Source organism: Microcaecilia unicolor, chromosome 2 (assembly GCF_901765095.1).
Source record: "Microcaecilia unicolor chromosome 2, aMicUni1.1, whole genome shotgun sequence".
NCBI classification, from domain to species: Eukaryota; Metazoa; Chordata; class Amphibia; order Gymnophiona; family Siphonopidae; genus Microcaecilia; species Microcaecilia unicolor.
This window is the reverse complement of record NC_044032.1, coordinates 154,621,722-154,645,030: the sequence shown is the minus strand read 5'-3', so window position 1 is coordinate 154,645,030 and position 23,309 is coordinate 154,621,722. Positions and strand designations below refer to the sequence as shown.

Genomic DNA, 23,309 nt, shown 5'->3' with positions numbered 1-23,309 from the left:
TCGAGCGATCAGGAACGCTGTAAAGGCTTTCAGAGATCGGCTGTCCAACCAAATTATCTTAATTCTAACAGACAGGTTGCGATGTATTATACCAACAAGGGGGGGGGGGGGGGGGGGGGGGGGTACCAGATCGCGCACTCTGTGTCAGGAAGCTGTTCAGATGTGGCTCTGGGCATGCCGTCATGGCATGTTTCTCCAAGCAACTTGTCTTGCAGGCATAAACAACAGTCTGGCCGACAGACTGAGCAGGATAATGTAACCTCACGAGTGGTCCCTGAATATGGGCGTAGCCTGCAAGATCTTCTGAGCATGAGGCACCCCCTTGGTGGATCTTTTTGCCACTCAGTTCAACCACAAAGTCCCTCAGTTCTGTTCCAGAGTTCAGGCTCACGACAGACTAGCGTCTGATGCCTTTCTCCTACATTGGGGAACGGGCCTTCTGTATGCATATCCTCCCATACCTCTAGTGGGGAAGACTTTGTTGAAACTCGAGCAAGACCGCGGAACCATGATTCTGATTGCATCCTTCTGGCTGCGTCAGATTTGGTTCCCTCTTCTTCTGGAGTTGTCCTCCGAGGAACCGTGGCGATTGGAATGTTTTCCAACCCTCATCACCTAGAACGAGGGTTTGCTTCTACATCCCACCTCATCACCTAGAATGAGGGTTCGCTTCTACATCCCAACCTCCAGTCTCTGGCTCTCACGGCCTGGCTGTTGAGAGCCTAGAATTCACTTCCTTGGGTCTTTCGGAGGGTGTCTCCCGGGTCTTTCTTGCTTCCAGGAAAGATTCCACAAAGAGGTGTTTCTCTTTTAAATGGAGGAGGTTTGCCATCTGGTGTGACAGCAAGGCCATAGATACCTTTTCTTGTCCTACACAGACTCTGCTTAAATACCTTCTACACATGTCAGAGTCTGGTCTCCGTAAGGGTTCACCTAAGTGCAATTAGTGTGTATCAGCATGTAGAAGGTAAGCCTATCTCTGGACAGCCTTTAGTTGTTCGCTTCATGAGAGGTTTGTTTTTGTCAAAGTCCCCTGTCAGACCTCCACCACTGTCATGGGATCTCAACGTCGTTCTCACCTAGCTGATGAAAGCTCCTTTTGAGCCACTGAATTCCTGGAAGGTTGTTTCTTGGTGGCTGTTACTTCAGCTCATAGGGTCAGTGAGCTTCAGGCCTTAGTGGTGGATGCACCTTATATTAAGTTTCATCACAATAGAGTAGTCCTCCTCATGCACTCTTAAGTTCCTGCCAAAGGTGCTGTTGCTGTTCCATCTGAACCAGTCAATTGTCTTGCCAACTTTTTTTCCCCCGTCTTCATGTCCACCCTGGTGAAAGCAGCTTGCACACCTTGGACTGCAAGAGAGCATTGGCCTTTTACATGTTGTTTGTCTCTCTTGATCCCAACAGGAGGGGATTCGCCATCTGTAAACGCACCATTTCCAGTTGGCTAGCAGATTGCATTTTCTTCATTTATGCCCAAACTGGGCTGACTCTAGAGGGCCACGTCATGGCTTATAATGTCAGAGCCATGGTTGCGTCAGTAGCCCACTTGAAGTTAGTCTCCATTGAAGAGATTTGCAAAGGTGCACCTTTGTCTTCAATCCACACATTCATATCTCATTACTGCCTTGAGCAGCATACCCGATGCGAAAGTTGGTTTGGGGCGTCAGTGTTGCAGAATCTGTTTGGGGTTTAGAATCCAACTTCACCCTCCTAGGCACATTTTGCTCTGTTCCAGGCTGTACTCTCAACTAGTTTGTATATAATTTTCAGGTTAACCTACGTTATGTCCTTGCCGTTGCGAGGCCCAATTGGCCACTGTTTGTTGTTTTGGGTGAGCCTGGATGCTAGGGATATACCCCACTTGTGTTAATGATTCAGCCTGCTTGTCCTCGGAGAAAGCAAAGATACTAACCTGTAGCAGGTATTCTCTGAGGACAGCAGGCTGATCATTCTCACAATCCCGCCCACCTCCCATTGGAGTTGATTCTTTTTTTTGTTTTGTTTATGCTTTTGGATTGAACAGAGGAGCACAGTTGTGCGATGGGTGGGAAGGCACTCAGGAATAAGCAGTGGCATTCCCTAGGTCTACCTTAGTAACAGTTTGTGGACTTTTATTCCAGGAATTTGTCCAAACACTTTTTTGTAAAGCCAGCTACATTAACTGCTTTTATCTCTTGCTCTGGCAGTGAGGTCCAGAACTTAATGATACACTGAGTGAAAAACATTTTCTCCTATTTGTTTTAGATGTGCTACTCTGTAACTGCATGGAGTGTTTCTGTCTAGTCTGTGTCTTTTGATAGAGTAAACAATTGATTCACATTTACCTGTTCCACTCCATTCAGGATTTTATAGACCTATATCAGCTCAGGTTGAGGAACCCTAACCCAGTGGTTCCGAAACCTGGTCCTGGAAGCACTGCAGACAGGTTTTCAGGATACCCGCAATGAATATTCATGACAGAGATTTGCATTCACTGCCTCCACTGCGTGCAAATCTATCTCATGAATGTTCATTGTAGATATACTGAAAACTTGACTGGCTAGGGTGCCTCCAGGACTAGGTTTGGGAACCACTGCCCTAACCTCTTTAGCGTTAAGAATTTTGTTTGTCTTTCTTTGTACTTTTTCAGTTCCACTTTGTACCTTTTTCAGTTCCACTGATGTGGTGACTAAAATTATACTTCCATATCATCAAGCTGATCAATCCATAGACTGGTGGGTTGTGTCCATCTACCAGCAGGTGGAGATAGAGAGCAATCCTTTTGCCTCCCTATATGTGGTCATGTGCTGCCGGAAACTCCTCAGTATGTTCTCTATCTCAGCAGGTGGTGGTCACACACAGCAGCAGCTCTGGCTAGGCCTCCAAGCCTAATTTTTAGGTTTTGTTGAGTGCCTGGGGTTGAGGGCTCTTCTTGAGCAAGTGCAAACCTGGTGGCGCCAGGTCCCTCCTTTTCTCCCCCCTCCCGCTGGCTCCGTTAAAAAAAAAAAAAAAAAAAAATTTTGAACGTCCTTAAAGGCGTTTATTTCGACGTTTATTTAAACGTTTATTGCAGCTACTCACTGAGACACCAGGTCGTTACAGCTCGGAGCGGAAAGCAGGTAATTTTTACCTTTTTATAGCGGGCAGGGGGTTCCCCGATTGATCTCCACGTGGCATATGGCGTCGGAGGGCGAGGGCGCAAAGAGTCGCTCCCCGGATCGCTTAGGCGCTTCTAGAGGGGATGCGGGGGTCTTAAAGTCTGATTCGCCCTTGTTGGGTGACAGTTTCGTGACCGATGAGTGTCCCGGTCCTTCCTCCGGCGTGGCGGTTTTTCCCGCCATAAACGCCCATCCCCCGCTGCTCGCCTCCGCCATCTTGGCCGGCCACGCGGCTCGGACGGCTTCTTCGTGGGCCGCCCTTGAGGGAGACATTAATGCCATGGACGCCCTTAATTTGGGCGACGGCACCAAAGCGGCTAAAGTTAAGCGCCGTTTTTCCCGTGCGGCTCCTTCGCGGAGTGTCGCGCCGGACGCCATTTTGGATGCGCAGCATGTCTCTCCCCCGCTCTTGCGAGCGCCGGTTGAGGGTGCGTCTAGGGCTGTAGCCCAGGCTGCGGAAGTGCACAGTCTGGGGGGTTTCTCCCCCGAGTTTGTTTTGCTGCTGCATCAGGCCTTCCTTATGCAAAACGCTGCCCCTGCTCCCTTGTTTGGTAAAGAGGTTGAGGTCCCCGGAGGTAAACGCCCTCGGGTTGATTCCCAGGCCTTGGAGGACCTTGTCTCCTCCGATGTAGATGAGGGCAGCGTATCTGAGTTCTCCCAACGGTCCTTTGCGGATTCCTTGGAGGAGACGGATCCCCGCTCGGTTGGAGCGGATGACCCCTCTGCAGCGCGGCTTTTTAGCTCAGAGGATTTGCCCAACCTGTTAGTGCAGGCCATGGGCATTTTGAAGATTTCCTCTCCGGAGGACGTCTCTCCCTCAGCCCCTGTTGGCTCTGCCATTATGCTGGGGACGAAACGCCCGCCTAGAACCTTCCACGTGCATGATGCCATGCACACCTTAATTTCGGCTCAATGGGATGTCCCGGAAGCGAGCCTCAAAGTGGCTAGGGCTATGTCCCGCCTCTGTCCTTTGCCTGAAAGTGAACGTGAGGCCTATCTGTGGCCTACCGTGGATTCTTTAATCACTGCGGTGACTAAGAAAACGGCTTTGCCGGTGGAAGGTGGCACAGCCCTAAAGGACGCCCAAGACAGAAGATTGGAGGCGGCCTTAAGGTCGTCCTTTAAGGCGACTGCTTTAAGTTTGCAGGCCTCGGTTTGCGGTTCCTATGTGGCCAGGGCGTGCCTGACTATGGTGCAGCGGGCTTCCCCCTCGGATCATTCCTTGAGGGCTGATTGGCCGGCCCTGGAATCGGGCTTAGCCTATTTGGCAGACTTGCTGTATGATGTCTTGAGAGCCTCAGCTAAAGGCATGGCTCAGACAGTCTCTGCACGGCGGTGGCTTTGGCTGAAACATTGGTCTGCTGACCACGCCTCTAAATCCCGCCTGGCTAGATTGCCTTTTAAAGGCAAGCTGCTCTTTGGGGTCGAGCTGGACAAAATCGTGACCGATCTCGGCACGTCTAAGGGCAAGAAGTTACCAGAGGTCAGGGCTCGGGCTAGTACTCGTTCCGGTACCTCCAGAGGACGGTTTCAGGAAGCCCGTCGGTACCGCCCGGGCAGGTCGGGCTCCTCTGCCCCCTCTTCCTTCAAGAGGACTTTCTCCCCCAAGCAGCATTCCTTTCGCAGAGACCGCCGTCCCGGAGGTGCTCCCTCCGGTCCTCCCCCAGGGTCTCGTACCCAATGACGGGGCCTTGGTCCACGCCCCAGTGCAGATTGGAGGACGGCTGTCCTCGTTTCTGGGCGAGTGGACCACAATAACTTCAGACGCTTGGGTGCTGGAAGTCATCAGAGACGGCTACAAGCTAGAGTTCTGCCGACCCTTAAGAGACGGGTTTGTACTCTCTCCCTGCAAGTCTCCGGTCAAAGCTGTGGCAGTGCAGCAGACCTTGGACAACCTGATCCGCCTGGGTGCGGTCGTTCCGGTGCCAGAAAATCAGATTGGCAAGGGACGTTACTCCATTTACTTTGTGGTACCAAAGAAAGGAGGTTCTGTCCGGCCTATCCTCGACCTCAAAGGGGTCAATCGGGCCTTGAAAGTGCGGCACTTTCGCATGGAGACTCTCCGCTCTGTTATAGCGGCAGTGAAGGCAGGAGAGTTCTTGGCTTCCTTGGACATCAAGGAAGCGTACCTGCATATTCCCATCTGGCCTCCTCATCAACGCTTCCTGCGTTTTGCAGTCCTGGGACGACACTTCCAGTTCAGAGCCCTCCCTTTCGGGTTGGCTACTGCTCCGCGGACCTTTTCCAAAGTAATGGTGGTCATCGCGGCCTTCCTGCGAAAGGAAGGAGTACAAGTCCATCCTTATCTGGACGACTGGTTGATCCGAGCCCCCTCTTATGCGGAGTGCGGCAAAGCTGTGAACCGGGTGGTTGCTCTTTTGAGCTCCCTGGGGTGGATCATCAACTGGGAGAAGAGCCAGCTGCGCCCGACTCAGTCCCTGGAGTATCTGGGAGTTCGATTCGACACCCAAGTGGGCAGAGTGTTCCTGCCAGACAATCGGATTGTCAAACTTCAGGCTCAGGTGGACCAGTTCCGAGTAGCCTCTCCTCTTCGGTCTTGGGACTATGTGCAGCTGTTGGGCTCTATGACGGCCACGATGGAAGTAGTGCCCTGGGCCAGGGCTCATATGAGACCACTACAACACTCTCTATTGCAGCGCTGGACTCCGATGTCGGAGGATTATGCTGTGCGCCTTCCCTTGGACCCAGCAGTGCGCAAGGCGCTGAGCTGGTGGCTGCAGACAGACAAGTTGTCTGCAGGAATGCCTCTGGTGACCCCAGAGTGGATTGTCGTCACGACGGACGCCTCTTTGACGGGCTGGGGAGCCCACTGCTTGGGAAGGACAGCGCAGGGGCTCTGGTCTCCTGCAGAGGCAAAGTGGTCTATCAACCTCCTGGAACTCAGAGCCATTCGGTTGGCGCTTTTGGAGTTCATCCCGGTACTGGCGTTGAAGCCAGTACGGGTCCTGTCGGACAATGCCACTGCTGTGGCTTATGTCAACCGCCAGGGAGGTACCAAGAGCGCCCCTCTAGCCAAGGAGGCCATAAATCTATGCCAGTGGGTGGAAGCGAACCTGGAACAGCTGTCAGCGGCCCACATTGCCGGGGTCATGAATGTCAAGGCGGACTTTCTCAGTCGCCATACCTTGGAGCCCGGAGAGTGGCAGCTATCTGCTCAGCCGTTCTTGGACATCACGAAGCGCTGGGGCCAGCCGAGCCTAGATCTGATGGCGTCATCGGCCAATTGCCAAGTGCCGCGCTTTTTCAGCAGAGGACGGGACCCTCGATCCCTGGGAGTAGATGCTCTTCTCCAACAGTGGCCGACTCAAGAGCTTCTCTATGTGTTCCCGCCCTGGCCCATGTTGGGCAGGGTGCTAGACCGGGTGGCAAAGCATCCGGGCCGGATAATCCTGGTGGGTCCGGACTGGCCCAGACGTCCCTGGTATGCGGACTTGATCAGGCTCTCAGTCGACGATCCTCTGCGACTCCCTGTGGAGCAGGGCCTGTTACATCAGGGTCCCGTGGTGATGGAGGATCCCTCCCTCTTTGGTCTTACGGCCTGGCTATTGAGCGGCAGCGTCTGAGAAAGAAGGGCTTCTCAGACAAGGTCATCGCCACTATGCTGAGAGCGAGGAAGCGCTCTACTTCTACTGCTTACGCCAGGGTTTGGCGTACCTTTGCAGCGTGGTGTGAAGCAGGCTCACTTTCTCCCTTCACTGCTCCAATTTCTTCAGTGTTGGCGTTCCTGCAAGAAGGTCTGGAGAAAGGCCTGTCGCTCAGTTCCCTTAAAGTCCAGGTAGCGGCTCTGACTTGCTTCAGGGGCCGCCTGAAGGGTGTTTCCCTGGCTTCACAGCCAGATGTGGTGCGCTTTCTTAAGGGAGTTAATCACCTGCGCCCTCCTCTGCACTCTGTGGTGCCTGCATGGAATCTCAGTCTGGTGCTAAGAGCATTGCAGAAGCCGCCTTTTGAACCCTTGTCGAGGGCATCTCTGAAAGACCTGACGTTGAAAACAGTCTTTTTGGTGGCTATCACTTCAGCCAGAAGAGTTTCCGAGCTCCAGGCACTCTCATGTCGACAGCCTTTTCTGCAGTTCACTGAGGCAGGAGTGACTATTCGCACAGTGCCTTCCTTCCTGCCCAAGATTGTTTCTCGCTTCCATGTGAATCAGCAGCTCTGTCTCCCTTCCTTTCGTAGGGAGGACTACCCAGAGGAATACTCTGCTCTCTGATGTCTGGATGTGAGACGAGTCATCATCAGATACTTGGAAGTGACCAATGATTTCCGGAAATCGGATCATCTGTTTGTCCTGTTTGCAGGTCCTCGTAGGGGTCTGCAGGCTGCTAAGCCTACAGTGGCAAGATGGGTCAAGGAAGCCATTGCAGCGGCTTATGTGGCCGCGGGGAAGGTGCCGCCTATCCAGCTGAAGGCTCACTCCACAAGAGCTCAGGCGGCCTCGATGGCAGAGGCCGGTTCCGTCTCCTTGGAAGAGATATGCAAGGCGGCAACTTGGGCTTCGGCCCATACATTCTCCAAGCATTACCGCTTGACTGTGGCTGCTCGGGCGGAGGCCCGGTTTGGAGCTTCAGTGTTGAGGTCAGGGATTTCTATGTCCCGCCCTGGGTGAGTACTGCTTCGGTACATCCCACCAGTCTATGGATTGATCAGCTTGATGATATGGAAGGTAAAATTATGTATCATACCTGATAATTTTCTTTCCATTAATCATAGCTGATCAATCCATAGTCCCTCCCAGATATCTGTACTGTTTATATTCTGGTTGCATTTCAGATTCAAGTTTAGTCTTCAGTTCCTGTTCAGGAAGACTTCGTGTTCAAGTTATTTTTTCACTTGGATTCTTCAAGAGTTGAGACGAATTTGTGTTACAGTGAGCTGCTGCATTCCTCTCCCCTCCGTTTTACGGGTCTGGATTGAGATTTAAATTCTGCCGGCACTCCCTCCCGCTTCGTGCGGCTGTAGGGCAGCTTTGTACCCCTCCCCGCTTCGGCGGTGTTAGGGTCAGTCAGCTCCTCCCGCGGTTGCGGTTGCAGGATAAGCCAGATCCCCCCGCATCGGCGGGTGTGGTGTCCCTCCCCCGCTCCGCGGGGATGAGCTGGACGGATTCCCCTCCCCCACTTGTGTGGGGATGAGCTGGGTTAATTCCTCTCCCCCCGTTTCGGCGGTGGTGAGCTGGGCAGAGTGTCCCTTTGTGGGTGTAATTCTCTAAGTGCTGAGTCCTGCGGATGGAGCTTTGATATCGACATACTGAGGAGTTTCCGGCAGCACATGACCACATATAGGGAGGCAAAAGGATTGCTCTCTATCTCCACCTGCTGGTAGATGGACACAACCCACCAGTCTATGGATTGATCAGCTATGATTAATGGAAAGAAAATTATCAGGTATGATACATAATTTTACCATAGTAGTTAAAGTCTCACCATAGAGTGATACAGAGGCATTCTGATATTTTTTATTTTATTCTCTATTCCTTGCCTACTACTTCCTAATACTCTGTTTGCTGTTTTCCCTGCTGTTACAAATTGAACAGAAGATTTCATGTATTGTCCGTGATGACACCTAAATCTTCTTCCTCGGTGGTGACTCCCTTATGTGGAAGCTAGCATCATGTAGTTATAATTAGGGTTATTCTTCCCAGTGTCAGTACTTGCTTTTGAACATATCCACTTTAAATTTCATCTGCCATTTGATACCTTGTTTCAGCCTCCCAAGGTCCTCCTTGCAATTTCACACAGTCCTCATGTGATTTAACAACTTTGAATCTCTCTCTTAGCTAGGGCAGAAAATATGTGGTTTAAAAAGAGAGTGCTTTTCAGCATGTCAGCTAGGCCCTAAGCCTGACTTTAACTGCAAAATAGCCACCGTATTGCACATCCTTAACAGTATTCAGTTCTATTAGTTCTCCATTCTATCTCTAGTGTCTTGTTCTTCCACCCCAGATGTGTCTCTCAATTTTCCACCCTTGTCCCCAGTTGTCTTCTCTCTGCCATCTATTTTCCTTCCTAACAGTTTAAAGCCTCTTCCCTTCAAGTCTGCTAGTTCCAGACAATTTAAGCCAGCATATTCTCAGATGGACCCCAAGCAGTTATTCCTTCTTTCTCACCTTGCTGGTTCTGGCTGTGGTCACAACTGTTTTCTGCTTATCTACACAGCACAACTCTCATTGAAAATCCCGGATGTTATGGCAAATTTCTGGTCACCATGGTGGTTTGGTGCCTGTTTTACATACCAATCAGATTACAGCATATATTTGTACAGAAATATAGATATTGTATTTGCATTCATTGAGGATCTCAAGAAATTTATAAATAAGGTAAATGTTTACATTCTGATGGTTGGCCAAATGCTTACTGCAGATACAGGGGTGGGGAGATCACATTCAGACTAACCTAATGATCGCAGTTCCAGTACTCTCTTCATTTCTGCAACAAATTCCAGAGTTTAATTACATGTTCTCCGAGGAAAAGCAGGCTGCTTGTTCTCACGAATGGGTGACGTCCACGGCAGCCCCTCTGGTCGGAGATCTTCACTAGCAACAGCGTTTGCTAGCCCTCGCGTGCACCGTGCGCATGCGCGACTGTCTTCAAGCCCGAACGCGAGCGTGATCGCCAGTCCAGTCTTCTTTTTTCCGCGGCTCAGGACGGCTGTTTTCGGTCGGTCTGCGCCCCAAGGAGACCCCTCGCGTCTTTTCGCCGCGTTCTTCCGTTCAGAAGTGTCCGGAATCTTCTTTTCCATTGCGTTTCTTTTCGTTTAAAAAAAAAATAATTCCTTTATTTTGAGTAGTTTTCCCGTAAGTTTTCTTTCGTTGTCTGGCACGGCCTTTTTCGCCACCCGTACGGGTTTTTTCTAACTTTTTTAGTGCCATTAGCCATCATCGCAAATTTTGATTTCGCTGGTGTGATTTTTCCGCCCATGTCCTCAAAGCCTGCCAGCAGCTTCAAAAAGTGCACCCAGTGCAGCCAGACTATCTCCCTCACTGATAGACACGTTTCGTGCCTTCAGTGTCTGGGGGCCGGGCATCGTCCCCAGGCCTGTACTCTCTGTCTTCTGTTGAAGAAGAGGACTCAGGCGGCGAGATTGGCCCAGTGGAACCTTTTGTTCGGAGCTTTGTCCAGTGCTTTGACGTCTTCGGTACCGAGGTCATCGTCCGGTGCGTCGACATCTGCGGTACCCAGCTGTTCTGCCGGTGGTCCAGTGTCTGCGATACCGAGGTCATCGGTGGTATCGAAGTCGTCGGAGGGTGCTTCCTCTTCCGGGGTGCAGGTGAGGGCTGTCCGTTCCCCTGCTGGGCTCCTGCGGTACAGACCCCCCCCCCCCCCCCCCCCCCAGGGATCGACCTCTTTCAGACCCAGCCCACAGGAGATGTTTGGATTTGACGTCCTCCTCTTCGGGACTGGAAGGTACCGGTGATGTGCTTCGTGCGAAGGCAAAGAAGCATCGTCATCGGTCGCCTCACGGTACCGAGAGCTCTGGGTCGCCAGTGGCACTGGCACCCAAGCATCGACATCGGGAGGACCGCTCACCCTCCATATAGGAGATGTCGATGCGCTCCACTGTGGACAGCCCGGTACCGCCTCCGCGTCCTGGACAGATTTGCAGCTCGTCGCTGGTACCAGACTCCTTGCTTCTCTTGATAGCCGCTCTGAACGAGAGCCTCAGGGCCATCCTTCCAGGGATCCTGGAAGAGATGTTGCGCCCTTCTCCTCCGATACCAGGGGTGCTTGCGCCGCCGGTACCGACGACTGAGGCGACGGCTGGGCCCTCGTCCGTGGTGAGGTCTCCCGTACGGCATCGGCTGCCTCCCAGGCCGACTCCCCGACGACATCGATGGAGGGAGCTTCATCGCCGCCGGTACGGGAGTCTTCCTCTCGACGCACCCACCGTGGCCATGTTCCCACAGAGTCGAGACGGGCACGGCTTCGGACAGAAGTTCATGAATTGGTGTCCGACACCGATGGTGAGGCCTCGTGGGAGGCAGAGGAAGACATCAGATATTTCTCAGATGAGGAGTCTGACGGTCTTCCTTCCTATCCCACTCCCTCCCCTGAAAGACAGCTTTCTCCTCCCGAGAGCCTGTCTTTCATGGCCTTTGTCCGGGAAATGTCTACGGCCATTGCCTTCCCTGTGGTTATGGAGGATGAGCCAAGGGCTGAAATGTTTGAGCTTTTGGACTATCCTTCGCCACCTAAGGAATCGTCCATAGTACCCATGCATCATGTCCTCAAGAAGACATTGCTGGCGAACTGGGCGAAGCCGCTAACTAATCCCCGCATTCCCAAGAAGAACGAATCCCAGTATCGGATCCATGGGGACCCGGAGTTGATGCGGACTCAGTTGCCTCACGACTCTGGTGTGGTGGATCTGGCCCTTAAGAAGGGCAAGAGTTCTAGGGAGTATGCTTCGGCGCCCCCGGGCAAAGACCCTAGAACCTTGGATTCTTTTGGGAGGAAGGCCTACCATTCTGCAATGCTCATTTCCAAAATCCAGTCCTACCAGCTCTACACGAGCATTCATATGTGGAACAATGTGCGGCAGTTGGCGGACTTGGTGGACAAGCTCCCTTCTGAGCAAGCCAAGCCTTTTCAGCAGGTGGCCAGGCAGCTGGTGTGTCGTAAATTCCTGGCCAGGGGTGTTTATGATACTTTTGATGTCGTGTCCAGGGCCGCTGCTCAAGGTGTGGTGATGCGCAGACTCTCATGGCTTCGCGCCACCGACCTGGAGAATAGGTTCCAGCAGCAGATAGCGGACTCTCCTTGCCGGGGGGTGGGGAGGTGGGGGGATAATATTTTTGGAGAAAAGGTTGAACAGGTGGTATAACAACTCCACCAGTGGGACACCGCTTTCGACAAATTCTCCCACCGGACGCCTTCAGCATCTACCTCAACTGGTAGACGTTTTTATGGGGGAAGGAGGACTGTTCCCTATTCTTCTAATAAGGGTAGGTACAATCCTCCCTCTCGCCAGCCTGCTGCCCAGGCCAAACCCCAGCGCGCTCATTCTCGTCAACAGCGTGCGCCTCAACAGGCCCCTGCAGCTCCCCAGCAAAAGCAAGGGATGGGTTTTTGACTGGCTCCAGCAGAGCATAGCCGCAATCAAAGTATCCGTGCCGGACGATCTACCGGTCGGGGGGAGGTTAAAATTTTTTCACCAAAGGTGGCCTCTCGTAACTTCCAACCAGTGGGTTCTTCAAATAGTCCGGCTAGGATACTCCCTCAATTTCGTTTCAAAGCCTCCAAATTGCCCACCGGCAGCTCAGTTCTTCAGCTTCCAGCACAGGCAGGTACTTGCAGAGGAACTCTCCGACTTTCTCAGCGCCAGTGCGGTCGAGCCTGTGCCACCGGGGCAAGAAGGGCTGGAATTCTATTCCAGGTACTTCCTTGTGGAAAAGAAAACAGGGTGGATGCGTCCCATCCTAGACCTAAGGGCCCTGAACAAATATCTGGTCCGAGAAAAGTTCAGGCTGCTTTCCCTGGGCACCCTTCTTCCCATGATTCATGCAAATGATTGGCTATGCTCTCTGGACTTAAAGAATGCTTACACTCCTATCTCGATACTGCCAGCTCACAGACAGTATCTTTGATTCCGTCTGGGAACACGGCACTTTCAGTATTGTGTGCTACCCTTTGGTCTCGCCTCCGTGCTCAGGGTGTTCACAAAATGCCTGGCTGTCGTAGCGGCGTCTCTACGCAGACTGGGAGTGCACATGTTCCCTTACCTCGACGATTGGCTTGTGAACACCTCCGAGGCAGGAGCTCTACAGTCCATGCAGATGACTATTCGACTCCTGGAGCTACTAGGGTTTGTGATAAATTATCCAAAGTCCCACCTTCTTCCAGTTCAGCAACTCAAATTCATAGGAGCTCTACTGAACTCTGAGACAGCTCGTGCCTACCTTCCGTAAGCGAGGGCTGACACTCTTCTGTCCCTCGTTTCCTGGGTGTGGGCGTCTCAGCAGATCACAGCTTGGCAGATGTTGAGATTGCTTGGCCACATGGCCTCCACAGTTCATGTGACTCCAATGGCTCCTTGTGACTCTGGGCAAGTCACTTAACCCTCCATTGCCCCATGTAAGCCGCATTGAGCCTGCCATGAGTGGGAAAGCGCGGGGTAGAAATGTAAAATTTGTCTTCACATGAGATCAGCTCAATGGACCCTAGCTTCCCAGTGGTACCAAGCTACTGGGGGTCTAGAGGATGTAGTCCAGCTGACCACGAGTTTTGTTCAATCCCTGCAGTGGTGGACAATTCGGTCCAATTTGAATCTGGGACGTCCCTTCCAAATTCCTCAGCCGCAAAAAGTGCTGACAACGGATGTGTCTCCCCTGGGATGGGGAGCTCTTGTCGATGGGCTTCACACCCAAGGGAGTTGGTCCCTCCAGTAACAAGGTCTACAGATCAATCTCCTGGAGTTACGAGCAGTCTGGAACGCTCTAAGGGCTTTCAGGGATCGGCTGTCCCAACAAATTATTCAAATTCAGACAGACAACCAGGTTGCCATGTATTGTATCAACAAGCAGGGGGCACCGGATCTCGCCCCCTGTGTCAGGAGGCTGTCAGAATGTGGCTTTGGGCTCGCCGATATGGCATGTGTCTTCAGGCCACATATCTGGCAGGCGTAAACAACAGTCTGGCCGACAGATTGTGCAGGATCATGCAACCTCACGAGTGGTCGCTCAATTCCAAAGTGGTACACGAGATCTTCCAAGCTTGGGGCACCCCCTTGGTGGTTCTCTTTGCTACCCGAGCCAACCACAAGGCCCCCCAGTTCTGTTCTAGACTTCAGGCCCATGGCAGACTAGCGTCGGATGCCTTTCTCCTGGTTTGGGGGGAAGGCCTCCTTTATGCTTATCCTGCCATACCTTTGGTGGGGAAGACTTTGCTGAAACTCAGGCAAGACCGAGGCACGATGATTCTGATCGCTCCTTTCTGGCCGCGTCAGATCTGGTTCCGTCTTCTTCTGGAGTTGTCCTCCGAAGAACCATGGAGATTGGAGTGTTTTCCGACCCTCATTACTCAGAACGAGGGGGCGCTTCTGCATTCCAGCCTCCGATCGCTGGCTCTCACGGCCTGGATGTTGAGAGCGTAGATTTTGCCTCCTTGGGTCTCTCCGAGGGTGTCTCCCGGGTCTTGCTTGCTTCCAGGAAAGATTCCACTAAAAAGTTACTTCTTTCTATGGCGGAGGTTTGCCATCTGCTGTGACAGCAAGGCCCTAGATCCTCGCTCGTGTCCTACACAGACCCTGCTTGAATACCTTCTGCACTTGTCCGAGTCTGGTCTTAAGACCAACTCTGTAAGAGTTCATCTTAGTGTGATTAGTGCATACCATTACCGTGTGGAAGGTAAGCCGATCTCGGGACAGCCTTTAGTTGTTCGCTTCATGAGAGGTTTGCTGTTGTCAAAGCCCCCCATCAAACCTCCTACAGTGTCATGGGATCTCAATGTCGTTCTCACCCAGCTGATGAAACCTCCATTTGGGCCATTGAATTCTTGGCATCTGACATACTTGAACTGGAAGGTCATTTTCTTGGTGGCAGTTACTTCAGCTCGCAGAGTCAGTGAGCTTCAAGCCTTGGTAGCTCATGCTCCTTATACCAAATTTCATCATAACAGAGTAGTCCTCCGTACTCACCCTAGGTTCTTGCTGAAGGTGGTGTCGGAGTTCCATCTGAACCAGTCAATTGTCTTGCCAACATTCTTTCCCCTTTCTGCTGAACGCCAGCTGCACACACTGGACTGCAAGAGAGCATTGGCCTTCTATCTGGAGCGGACACAGCCCCACAGACAGTCCGCCCAAATGTTTGTTTCTTTTGATCCCAACAGAAGGGGAGTGGCTGTCGGGAAATGCACCATATCCAATTGGCTAGCAAATTGCATTTCCTTCGCTTACGCCCAGGCTGGGCTGACTCTTGAGGGTCATGTCACGGCTCATAGTGTTAGAGCCATGGCAGCGTCAGTGGCCTATTTGAAGTCAGCCACTGTTGAAGAGATTTGCAAGGCTGCGACGTGGTCATCCGTCCACACATTCACATCTCATTACTGCCTTCAGCAGGATACCCGACGCGACAGTCGGTTTGGGCAGTCGGTGCTGCAGAATCTGTTTGGGGTTTAGAATCCAACTCCACCCCCATAGGCCCGTTTTTATTCTGTTCCAGGCTGCACTCTCAGTTAGTTGAATACTTTAGGTCAATCTCAGTTATGTCCTCGCCGTTGCGAAGCCCAGTTGAACAATGTTTGTTGTTTTGAGTGAGCCTGGGGGCTAGGTATACCCCATTCGTGAGAACAAACAGCCTGCTTGTCCTCGGAGAAAGCGAAAGCTACATACCTGTAGAAGGTATTCTCCGAGGACAGCAGGAGGATTGTTCTCACCAACCTGCCCGCCTCCCCTTTGGAGTTGTGTCTTCCCTTGTCTTGCTATTTACTGGACTGGCGATCACGCTCGCGTTCGGGCGGAAGACGGTCGCGCACACGCACAGTGCATGCACACGCGAGGGCTAGCAAACGCTGTTACTAGTGAAGATCTCCGATCAGAGGGGCTGCCGTGGATGTCACCCATTGGTGAGAACAATCAGCCTGCTGTCCTCGGAGAATACCTTCTACAGGTATGTAGCTTTCGCTTTGAGTGAAGAAAAATTTTCTCAGATTATTTTTAAATTTACTACTTTGTAGCTTCATTGCATACCTCCTAGTCCTAGTATTTTTGGAAAGAGTAAACAAACGATTCACGTCTACCCGTTCCACTCCACTCATTATTTTATAGACCTCTATCGTATCTCCCCTCAGCCATCTTTTCTCCAAGCTGAAGAGCCCTAGACGCTTCATCCTTTCCTTGTAGGGAATACGTTCGATCCCCTTTATCATTATCGCCCTTCTCTGTACCTTTTGTAATTCCACTATACCTTTTTTGAGATGTGGTGACCAGAATTGAACACAGTATTCAAGCTGCAGTCGCACCATGGCGCGATACAAAGTCATTATAATGTCCTCATTTTTGTTTTCCATTCCTTTCCTAATAATACCTAACATTCTATTTGGTTTCTTAGCTGCCGCAGCAGCACACTGAGCAGGGGGTTTCAACGTATCATCAATGACGATGCCTAGATCCTTTTTTTGGTCAGTGACTCCTAACGTGGAACCTTGCATTACATAGCTATAATTCGGGTTCCTCTTTCCCACATGCATCACTTTGCACTTTTTTTTATTTTTATTTGTACCCTGCGCTTTCCCACTCATGGCAGGCTCAATGCGGCTTAGGTACTTATTTGTACCTGGGGCAATGGAGGGTTAAGTGACTTGCCCAGAGTCACAAGGAGCTGGCAGTGCCTGCAGTGGGAATCGAACCCAGTTCCTCAGGACCAAAGTCCACCACTCTAACCACTAGGCCACTCCTCCACTCCACTTGCTCACATGAAACATCATTTGCCATTTAGATGACCAGTCTCCCATTCTCGTATGGTCGTCTTGTAATTATTTACAGTCCTCTCGCGATTTAACAACTTTGAATAACTTTGTGTCGTCAGCAAATTACCTCACTAGTTACTCCCATCTCTAGATCATTTATAAATGTGTTAAAAAGCAGCGGACCGAGCACAGACCCCTGAGGAACCCCACTATCTACCTGTCTCCATTGAGAATACTGACCATTTAAACCTACTGTCTGTTTTCTGTCCTTTAACCAGTTTTTAATCCACAATAAAACACTACCTCCTATTCTTTGACTCTCCAATTTCCTTTGGAGGTACTTTGTCAAATGCCTTTTGAAAATCAAGATACACAATATCAACTGGTTCACCTTTATCCACATGTTTGTTCACCCCTTCAAAGAAATGTAATAGATTGGTGAGGCAAGATTTCCCTTCATTAAATCCATGTTGGCGTTGTCTCATTAATCCATGCTTTTGAATATGCTCAGTAATTTTGTTCCTTATAATAGTCTCTACCATTTTGCCTGGCACCAAAGTCAGGCTCATCGGTTTATAATTTCCCGGATCTCCTCTGGAACCTTTTTTTATAAATCGGCATTACATTGGCCACATTCCAGTCTTCTGGTACCAGGCTCGATTTTAAAGTTAAATTGCACATTACTATCAATAGTTCCACCAGCTCATTTTTCAATTCTATCAGTACTCTGGAATGAATACTATTGGGTCCAGGAGATTTGCTACTCTTCAATTTGTCAAATTGCTCCACTACATCTTCCATATTTATAGAGATTTCATTTAGTTTCTCCGACTCGTCAGCTTTGAATACCATTTCTGACACCGGTATCTCTCCCAAATCTTCCTCGGTGAAGACTGACGCAAAGAATTAATTTAATCTCTCCACTATGGCTTTGTCTTCTCTGATTGGCACTTTTTACCCTTGGTCATCTAGCGGTCCAACCAGTTCTTTTGCCGGCTTCTTGCTTTTGATATACCTAAAAATAATTTTGCTATGTGTGTTTGTTTGCCTCCCAGCACAATCTTTTTTTCAAAGTCCCTCTTTGCTTTCCTTATCAGTTTTTTGTATTTGTTTTGACATTCCTTATGCTTTTTCTTATTATTTTCATTTGGTTCCTTCTTCCATTTTCTGAAGGATTTTCTTTTAGCTCTAATAACTTTCTTCACCTCACTTTTTAACTGTGCCGGCTATCGTTTGGTCTTCCTCCTTCCTTTTTTAATACATGGGAATATATTTGGCCTGGGCTTCCAGGATGGTATTTTTCAACAGCATCCAAGCCTGATGGAAATTTTGGGCCCTCGCAGCTTCTCCTCTGTTTTTCTTTTATTTTTTCCCCCACCGTTCTCATTTTATCACAGTCTCCTTTTTGAAAGTTAAATGCTAACGTATTGGATTTCCTATGTATACTTACTCCAAAGCTAATATCAAATCTGATCATATTATGATCACTGTTATCAAGCATCACCATTACCTCCTGCACCAGATCATGCGCTCCACTAAGGACTAGGTCTAGAATTTTTGTTGTCGGCGCTTGTATCAGCTGCTGCATAAAGCAGTCCTTTATTTTGTTAAGGAATTTTACCTCCCTAGCATGCCCTGATGTTACATTTACCCAGTCAATATCAGGGTAACTGAAATCACCCATTGTTATTGTGTTGCCCAGTTTGTTAGCGTCCCTAATTTCCTTTAACATTTCTACATCCGTATGTTCATCCTGGCCAGGTGGACAGTAGTACAGTCCTATGACTATTGTTTTCCTTTTTACACATGGAATTTCAATCCATAGGGATTCCAAGATGTATTTTTTTTCCTGTAGAATTTTCAGTCTATTTGATTCAAGGCCCTCGTTAACATACAGTGCTATCCCTCCACCAATATGATCCACCCTATCACTACAATATAATTTGTACCCTGGTATGACAGTGTCCCACTGGTTATCCTCCTTCCACCAGATCTCAGAGATGCCTTTTATATCTAATTTTTAATTTAGTGCAATATATTCTAACTCTCCCATCTTATTTCTTAGGTTTCTTGCATTTGCATAAAGACATTTCAAACTGTTTGTTCCTGTTTACATCATGCTCAGTACTTGACAGTATTTTGCAATCTTTTGTCTGATTTTAATTTTTATTTAAGGACACCTGATCTACTATGGTCTCTTTTGCAACCTCACTATCGGGATTACCCTGTCTTCCCTGTTTTGATGATTTCTTTGAAAGATACCTTATTCCGAACTATGCGTTTTTGAGTGACTGTCGGCCTTCCCCCAGTTTCTAGTTTAAAAGCTGCTCTATTTCCTTTTTAAATGGTGATGCCAGCAGCTTGGCCCCACCCGGATTATGGTGGAGCCCATCCTTTTGGTATAGGCTCCCCCTTCCCACAGAATGTTGCCCAGTTCCTAACAAATCTAAACCCCTTCTTCCTTCACCATCGTCTCATGAATGCATTGAGTCTCTGGAGCTGTGCCTGTCTTTTCAGCCCTGCGCAAGGAATAGTTAGCACTTCAGAAAATGCTACCCTACAGGTTCTGGATTTGAGCTTTCTACCTGAGAGCCTAAATTTGGCTTTCAGAACCTGTCTCTCACATTTTCCTATATTATTATTATTATTATTATTATTATTTGTAGCATTTGTATCCCACATTTTCCCACCAATTTGCAGGCTCAATGTGGCTTACATTTGCCGTAATGGCGGTTTCCATTTCCGGGTAACAGAATTACAATTGGTAATGCATACATGGAACAGATAACGGTATACCTACATACATGGTAAGATACAAGTAGCATAGCATGCTTGGAATAGAGAGGTAACATGGTAACATACAAGTAGCATAGCATGCTTGGAACAGAGAGGTAACATGGTAACATACAGGTAGCATAGCATGCTTGGAACAGAGAGGTAACATGGTAACATACAAGTAGCATAGCATATTTGGAACAGAGAGGTAGTCAGTCAAGTGGTAAGATTCTATTCTATTGGCACCCCACGTATGTTTTGGTGACGCATTAGGTTCGCCACCTTCGCACCAGGCAGGCAAGTGACTAAGTGATCCTTATGTCCACCATCCACCCAACTATCTACATGCCTAATAATTGAATCATCAACTAAAACAGGCATTCTAACTCTTCCCACCTAGGCAGTAGCTCCTGGAGACTCATCCTCGGTGCGGTGCAATGCAAAATATTTTTCTTTTGCAGCAGTCTGCATACTCTCGGCAGCACTGCAGCTTTCTTTAGTTTCCATCTTAACTGCAGTTACCATGAATTGTGTTTTTGGCTGATAGAACTATAAACCTGGAATCTTGTCCCATTCATTAGATGCAGTGCATAATACGACAGAAGCAAATGAACTATCATATCCAATCCATTATTTCGAAGGGTCTAAAGTGAGAATAACACCAATAGTAAAATGTTCAATTTACAAAAATGCATTAGATATATCACTTAGAACTTGTGAATTATGTTTCTCTCAGTTCCAGACTAGTTGAAAAATATGTCCAGAATTGAACCATTACAAAACCCTTTTGTTACAGTACTGAGTCTGCTCACTCGTGCAGTCTCTCCTCAGAAACAGTATCCTGAGCACCACACACAATTGCTTTTATGGTGCTGCCTGACTCCTCTTTTCCCTGGCTTATAATTTTGCTTTAGGTAAACTTTCTAGTCATATGGTATTAAGTGACAAGTTCCTATTGCTCTTGCCAGTTGATGGTTATAAAGCATGTCGAAAGAGTAATTCTTAATAAGTTCAGGACCACCCATTCACCATCCCAACATAGCATAAATTGCTTAAACATATGCCTAAAGATATTATTTGTGATGAATATCGCCTCCATATATTTTGAATGATTTAATTGTGTAATATCATACATTGCAGAACTCCTCTTTTGCAGGTTGAAATCAGCTTCTCCAGAAGATATTGAATATTACAACTGCCAACAAGAACTTACTGATGACTTGCATAAACAGTATCAGATTGTTGAGCGAATTATTGGTAAGGGATGGTGCATTTTGTAGTATAAACTTCGTAATGGTTAAATGTGTATGATTTATAAATGAGAGAATGTTACAGTGATTATAATCAATATGATGCCTAACATCCTTCTTCCTACAGCAGTGTTCTAGACACCATTTAATCTCCCGCTTTGACTTTCTCACAATTGAATAGCCATTGCTTGACTTCTGTCATTGATTTTTGGCCTTGCTAATTCCACTGATGCTTTTTCATGCATCCACCATAGTTTGTGCAAAAATATTTCCTTATGTTTGTCCTCAGTCTTTTTGATCTAGAATTTAATACTGAAAAATGGTTGCTTTCACAATAGTTGTACATTGTCAAATATTTAACGTCTGTCGTGTCTCCCTCTCCCCGAGGGCAGTGAATTCCAAACTGTACTGAGGAATGCCTCAAGTTTTTCAGGATATCTGCAATGAATATTCATAAAAGAAATTTACATTCACTGACTTCATTGCATGCAAGTATATCTCGTATATATATTTTTTTCTCTTAAATCATTGTACATAACTATAAATTATTCACAAGAATACTTTAATGAGCTTTAATAGAAAATCTTACAAAAGACATGCATTTTAAATAAGCCCAGCAGATCCTTGAACTGAGTACAAATTTGGCCTATGAAGTGCATTGCTCCTGTAAATCAACCTTAACCTCTCTAAATATCCAACTATTATGTCTTATTTTTCAGTTGATTGTCCAGTTAAACTTCAATCCTTTAGGAGCACTGGCACCTTGGTCTAGCAGTATCACTTTAAATTCTTTGTTGAAATGACCTTAATCGCTGCTTCTTCATGACATGCTGCTATTGTTCTGCTTCCTGGGAAGGTGTGCTCCACCTCTAACACGTATTCCACTTCAAAGAGGAAAAAAGTTTTAAAGCTTTGCAATTGGCAAAAATCCCTCCTGCTCGGTTTCAGCTGGCACTTTGTTTTTCTTTTGTGGGTGTCCTGGAAACCCAGATGATAGGGGATACCCCAAAATTGGTTTTGGTTTTTATATGTAATTTCATAAGGCCTTCATTTTATTTCCATCTTTCTACACTCTCTCCCAAAGAAACTAAACCTCTACCATTTTGATAGTTCTTACCTAGTTGTCAAATCTAAGCAAACAGTTGGTGGCAGCACATCTTCAGATTTGGTGCAGCATCTGAATATTGCCGGTATTATCAGGCTCTCCAGCAGGGCCGGTGTGCATTTTTATGGAGAGTACGGGATCTTGTACCGTTTTGTTAGGGCCAACTGACAGTGAGGAGCAGCCTCTGATCACATATGGAGCATAGCTTCCATTTTACAGCCTCAGGGCCCGACAGAGCATTTAGTTGCATCAGGATCTTTGTTTTCTCTGGAGTTTATATTTCTCTTACACCAGGCCTCTTTACTGAAGCAGGGACAGTTAGAGTTGCTGCACAATGCTTCAGTTTCTCACCCTGTTGTTCCTCCGGCTCTTAAGAGATCTCGTTTAGACCCCCAGGAGTCAGGAGATGAGACCATCTCTGCTTCTCCCTCCTTATCTGATGTAGTCTATTCAGGGGAGCCATTGTTGAAGGAGCCGTTAGAGGAAGGAGATAGTCTGAAAATATTGAGGTTCTTTTATAAAGAGGAGCTCAGTACTCTTATTTCTGAGGCAGTGGCAGTGCTTGCCATTGAGGAGTCTTCTGCTTCGGTGTCAAGAGTTCCATCTTCGTCGATTATGATGGGACTTATTGGGAAGGACCTCTGTTTCCAGACATTCAGGACCCGATTACAGCAGACTGGGTCTCACCGGAGGCGGGGCTGAGAGTGGGAAGATCCATGGCTTGCACATACCCATTAGTTCCGGAGGAGAAAAATTAATTTCAGCTTTCCAGGGTGGACTCTCTGGTTACAGTGTTGACTAAGAAGATGACCTTGCTGGTGGAAAGGGGCATTGCCCTAAAAGACATACAGGAAAGGAAGATAGAAGGCTCGCTGAAAGAAGCCTTTGTGAAGTGGCTTCTTTGGGCCTTCAGTCAACAGTGTGCAGCTCGTTCATGGCAAGAGAATGTCTGAAGTGGCATCAGCAGTCAGCAACATAAGACAGGCACCATAATGCCCAGCTTGAAGCGTGGGTGGGCTACTTGGCAGATGTTATTTATGACATGTTATGGGTTACGGCCTGCAGTATTTCTTTGGCTGTCACGACATGTTCGCAACTTTGGTTGTGGCATTGGACAACAGATGCTGCGTTAGCCGCATCTAGTTAAACTGCCCTTTCGGGGCAAGTGACCATTTGGAGATGATCTTGGTAACTTGAAGAAAGAACTGGGGGAAACTAAGTCACAACAGTTGCTGGAGGATAAGCCAAAAGCTCTGGTTGTCCGTCTTCAGGGGACTCTCTATCTCAGTTTTGAGACAACAGATGGTTCCTGCCTGGTTGTGAACAGTATGTTCAGCAGTCCCGCTTTCAGGCACGCTAATCTTCCTTTTGGTTGGACAGGAAGTCCTTTAATCAGCTAGGGCGCCCATTGCCTCCAGAGCTCTGCAATGATACGAGGCTGGTCCACTGTTCTCTTACTTGGATGTGAGGATGTCTTCAGGAGGATGGGACCAAAATCACATCAGACCAGTGGTTTCTGGATATTCTTACAGAAGGTTACAAGTTGGAATTCTCTTGCCCAGTCACACCTCTCTGCTTGCAGTCTCTTTGTTGAAAAGGAATCAATGCAGTCAAGGTTCAGATC

The 23,309-nt window shown here is 48.5% G+C and overlaps 1 protein-coding gene across 1 annotated transcript in view; it reads left to right on the top strand.

Annotated features, from left to right (window-relative positions):
- CHD1 (chromodomain helicase DNA binding protein 1) overlaps positions 1 to 23,309 on the top strand; it is a 560,349-nt gene that overhangs the window by 128,611 nt on the left and 408,429 nt on the right. The window contains 1 exon segment of the mRNA XM_030193417.1: positions 20,487 to 20,587. Within this exon segment, the coding sequence (XP_030049277.1) occupies positions 20,487 to 20,587 (101 nt within the window).